The 4929-nt window shown below is 49.7% G+C and overlaps 1 protein-coding gene across 1 annotated transcript; it reads right to left on the bottom strand.

The window, feature by feature from the left end:
- Positions 1 to 340: 340 nt before the first annotated feature.
- Positions 341 to 4630, bottom strand: LOC119378222 (arylsulfatase B). The gene is made up of 5 exons (XM_037647427.1): positions 4552 to 4630; positions 3287 to 3412; positions 2046 to 2357; positions 1031 to 1169; positions 341 to 593 (listed from the first exon to the last, which is right to left on the bottom strand). The coding sequence occupies exons 1-5, from the start codon at positions 4628 to 4630 to the stop codon at positions 341 to 343; spliced, it is 909 nt and encodes a 302-aa protein (XP_037503355.1).
- Between the last annotated feature and the right edge of the window lie 299 nt (positions 4631 to 4929).

Below are 4929 nucleotides of genomic sequence, written 5' to 3'. Positions count from 1 at the left end.
ACTGCTGTTTTCAACCTCTTGATACCCGCCACGGTGGTCTAGTGGTTATGGTGCTCGACTGCTGACCCGCAGTCGCGGGATCGAATGCCGCCGCGGCAGCCGCATCTTCGATGGAGGCGAAAATGCTATAGGCCCGTGTACTTAGATTTAGATGCCCGTTCAAGAAACCCACTTGGTCGAAATCCCGGAGCCCTCCACAACGGTCTCTCATAATGGTATCGTGGTTTGGGCCATTAAACCCCAACATTAATTAATTTCACCTCTTGATGGGAGGACGCAACGTTGTCCCCGTCTCGCACGGGCGTTGACTATGTCGAACATGAAGACACCGCCGTGCGGGTCAAAGTTTGCCAGGTTCGTCCGATTTGCGATTGCACTGCACCGTGGCTTGTTCGCGCCATTCGGGCAGTGGGTCCAGCGGCATGGAACGCCTCTCCCGTGGAGTTGAGGGCGTCCTGCAGTGCTTGCCAGGCCTGCGATCCCTCATCAGGGCGTCCAGGTCGAGTTCTGCCGGTGGTAGACCTTTCGGCAGCGCCACGTGTTCGTCAAGCAGCGGTTTCACCTGTCCTTCGGAACGCTGTATCAGCTTGTACCTGCTCGAGAGAAGTTCATTTGATTTTGTTTTACTGACATATAGATTCGCAAGCCTCAGCAAGTGGATGCCGTACCGTGTTGCGCAAACGCACTAACTAAATTTCGGACCCCTGTGCCTTGAATGTAATGTGTCATGCAGAAATGCTTTCTTTTTCACATTTCGTTTTTTCCCCCGCAGTTACGGTGTTTTGTATTGTTTTTATTTCCCTCTTCCTCTTTCTTGCTCCCTTGCGCTCTCCTTCTTTTTTTCGCGCAAGAAATGCGCCGTGCTGCATTGCTACGATGAAATGTATCTCATCTTTTTGTTAGCATGCATTCCTGTAGCTATTTTTCGTTTGTAGTATAAGAGGTGGACTACAATGTTAATGTTTCCCTATGTGACCCATCCTCCACCTAGCGGGATTTCGGGAAAGGATTTCTAAGCTTGAGTTCTTGCCTGCCAGAGATGATGGCCGACAGCTCGTCCCGATCCCCGAGCTGCAGGAGAGCCTCGCTGCGTCCTACGCCTTTTCCTGTGGACAGCTCATACCATAGGTCACTGCCGTCTACGTCACCCAGCTCCGAAACGTTGCCACCTGGGAGAGACATAAGGAAGAAAACAAAAAATTGCAAACTAAGATGGAGAAGACATAGACGGATTCAAACAAAAAAATTACAGTGGCTTAGCCCGCTATGCCAGGATATATGTAGCGTTAGCTAAGTTTCAGCTGATTATTCTTAGCTTAAATTTCCTGGTTGTCAAGCTTCTCCGCTTTTCTGCACCGGTTAGCAGCATTTGCGCTCTCCTTCTCCATGGCTATACCACACTGGAAAACGCCAGCCAGCCGGTCTGACAACTGGCTAACCTCCCTGTCCTTTCTTTTTCTTTTCCTCCTCCTCCTCCTCCTCCCCGCTATATGTATACCCCCACTGATACGTCTGCGTATGCACGCATAATGAGAGCCGCTATCAAGCGGCTCCAGCGCAGCGTCAGACGGCCACTGCGCAACGGAGGCGCACAGCTGGGCGCGCCAATGCGAACGCGCCAATGCGTCTGCAACTGCTATGACGTCACTCCTCTGGAATGCGCAGACCGGCGCGGCGCGCACGGCGGCGGCTCCGGTGGGTCAGCCGTGCGCCGTGTGCCGTCACTGGTCCTCGCGCATGCGCAGCACGGCTCTCCAACTGCCACGCGAAACTGCTCCGCCTCGGCCAGTGTATTTAACGCTACATACAGACACATCCGTTCTTTATTTATTTTATTTATTGATTGATTTATTTACAACAAGAATGTTGCGGGATACCAGGGGTAAAAAGCTGAACAATCAGCTTGAGGGTGTCCTGGCCACCCTACGCGTATGTTAGCGTAAACGGTAGCTACAAACAACAACTACAACAACAAAATGCACACATTATTGCACATGGCTCATTTCCATGCAAGAAGGAGTCTCCCTTTGGCCTAAATACGGCACCTGCGACTGCGTAAAGAGTTGGTCCCCAGTCCACCGTGTGCATCAACTGCTGGGAGGGTGGTCTCGGCAGAGTGTCTCGAAGGCTGGCTGACCACAGCAACGCCGTCGTCCGCACCCCGCCTTCCCAGGCGCCTTCCTTGGTCCCTCGCAGAGGCCAGTTGTTGCCACCGTTGGGCAGTTCGCTGTTCACTGTTGCCAGTGGTGCAGCCCCATTGTCGCTCGCGAACACCACCACGCTGCGGGCAAGCATGTCCCGCTGCTGCAGGGCCGCCAACACTTGTCCCACGGACTCGTCCAGAACGTCCAGGGCTCCTGCGCATGCGCCGTGAAATGGACGTCCGAAAGAAGTTTCCGTTTAGCTGCATTAGTAACTCGCTTTTTTTTTTTTTTGAAAACTAAAAGAAATGGAAAAGGCCTTCAGCACGTATCTCACGCCAGAAAAGACCACTGCGGGTAACTCCCGTATCTAATAAAAGGTATTGAACCCCGACGGCGGCAAGTTATCTTTTCGTCCACTTTACTTTCTTCACATGTATGTCATAATTACTGTAAATACATTCCCTCTATACTTTTGTTTGTATTATTGTCTATTAGTTCTCATTATATTGGGTCTAACAAGGAATACGAGCCCTTAGAATCTTCCTTCTTTATGTTCGTATTGAACTCACATTCATATTGAACAAGTAGAGCAAAAGACGGGGACACAAGAAGGCACAGGACGACCAGACGAGTACTGTTCTTTCTTGTGTCCCTGCCTTTTGTGCCACTTGTTGAATATGAATTCCGACAAACTCGCCCAGATTTCAGTTCTAGTAAGCAAATGGGACGTACTGGTTGCTCAGTGCATAGGCGTGCTCACAGGGGGCCAGGGGTGCCCCCCCACCCTCAGTCATTCTAAGAGGGCAGGAAGTCAGCCCCATGTCTTCGCTCATTCGTACCCTTAATCTCATTGTTTAGTGCGCATAGTTATGGCCATGCAGGTTTTTGACGACAATGGCTGCCTAGGACCCCTAAAGTTGCATTCCAAGAACTATACACTTCCTAACGTTACACCCGGACAGTCGCGGACCAAAGGTAGGCTTTTGTGAGGAGCACTTCATCGCTCCATTCACAGTTCAGCATCCATTGCGATGCTTCTCTTTCGGAATCGTCCAGCTGGGATGGGTAGGGGTGTGGTGAAACTTGGCCTTCCCTAACGGGTAACCCTGCTCACGCCTATGGCTCAGTAGCAACGAACTCACCGGCCAATACGGTGCGATTGTGTTGCTCGATGTAGGCAAACTTGTCCGTGTTCTCCCGGGGCGCCTCGGTGGTGCAGTTGTCACAGGTGGCGTGGATGCCCTGGTGACTCAGGAACAGGACAGCGGCTGTGGGCCCAGGAGGAACAAAGAAATATAGTACGCGCTATTATTTATCGTATTTCTTTTACAATTTATATATTTCCTCTATGCATTACTTATCACACGTAGATGCTTCACTCTTCTCTTATGGTCTCTGATGGAGAGGATAGTAGTCACAAATAAAAAAATATATATATAAAAAAAGTTGGTAGGAAAATGCGAGAAAAATACGTAAGCATTAAAGGGACAACAAAGAGGAGAACGATTTTTCTTATATTAGCAAATTACTCTTTCACATTTCCACGGTCACCACACTTGCCGCGAGAAGGCGCTATGAGGAGCGAGAAAACGCGCAAAGGGAAAAATGAACGTGGCAACGCCGCTTTGACATTCCCGCACCAAACGCCGTGACATCGTAGATTTTTTACCGCGAATTTTGATCGTGAGAATTTGAACGTGAATTTCTCCTATACTAATAAACCTATGATGGTGAAACGACCGACATTACAGTTCTAAGAGTACAATTTATCGATCTAAACCGATTCATTGTTTCACTGTAGTATCCCTTTAAGTCGGTCCTCTTATGTTCAATTACGTGACTTAAATATTCCCTCTCCTCCTTTGACGTAACTCCCGCTTCTGTCACGTGATTTCAGCATTACACCCCAGTGCCGTTATAGCACTGCCGGTTCGTCACGTGATTTCTGGGTACCGGACTCTTGTCTTAATGTCACTTATTATTCCCACTGCAGATCTTCACTTCCGTTTCCAACTTCCGGCTTTAAGTTCACTTCCTGATTCCACTTCCGGTTTCTACCTAAGCTGAATCTCGTCAGCACGTTCTTCCGGTTAGAATCATTGAAATAATGCATTGGTTTGAACTTAGTTAAACTTCATTTAGCATTTACCTCTTTATATGTTTTATATACATCACCTCAACCTCGCGCAGGTTTCACCGCGATAACTCACGTACAGTGGCGTAGGCAGAAACTTTTATCGGGGAGGCGGGGGGGCGACACGCCTTTGATCCGACGTGGGTTCCGGGCAGGTAAGTGGGATCCAGTGTCATTTTGTGCTGTGTATTCGATGGAAGAAAAAAATATCGGGGGAGGGGGCACGGGCCCGGTGTGCCCTCCTCCCCCCTGGGTACGCCATTGCGCACGTACAGTGCCTGCCAATATTAGTTGCAACATGCTGCCCGTGGTAAAAGCCAACAAGGCACGGTGGCGACGACGTAGAAATCATGGACATAAGCAATGTTTCGACTACTGGTATTTCCAAAACTAATTTCACGTTCGCCGGTGTTACAGTAAGGGCTTGGGATCCCTTCAACCATTGCCACCGTGATGCAATCACATTGAGCGCCACTGTACAAGTCTTTCCGTATTGGCACTCCTAATGCTAACGCATAAATCGAAATTGACAGGCTGACCTTTCGAAGATCGTGTTCGGCAATGATCTGCGTGGCCCGACGGGTAAACGCGTGCGTGGAGTAGACGCCGTTCAGGTCGGTGACGGGCTGCATTGAATGACCAACGTTGTGC

The sequence above is a fragment of the Rhipicephalus sanguineus genome, unplaced genomic scaffold (assembly GCF_013339695.2).
Source record: "Rhipicephalus sanguineus isolate Rsan-2018 unplaced genomic scaffold, BIME_Rsan_1.4 Seq7409, whole genome shotgun sequence".
In the NCBI taxonomy this organism is placed as follows: domain Eukaryota; kingdom Metazoa; phylum Arthropoda; class Arachnida; order Ixodida; family Ixodidae; genus Rhipicephalus; species Rhipicephalus sanguineus.
Note: the sequence above shows the minus strand (reverse complement) of the source record. Positions and strands in the feature narration are given on the sequence as shown.

What these genes read in the sequence shown, in the direction of transcription:
- LOC119378222 (XM_037647427.1), bottom strand. Translation starts at nt 4,630, where the DNA reads ATGATTTCTACGTCGTCGCCACCGTGCCTTGTTGGCTTTTACCACGGG. An exon ending in AACTAATATTGGCAGGCACT is followed by an intron (nt 3,413 to 4,551) that starts GTACGTGCGCAA and finishes CTGGGCCCACAG; the next exon opens with CCGCTGTCCTGTTCCTGAGT. An exon ending in AACTCTTTACGCAGTCGCAG is followed by an intron (nt 1,170 to 2,045) that starts GTGCCGTATTTA and finishes TGTCTCTCCCAG; the next exon opens with GTGGCAACGTTTCGGAGCTG.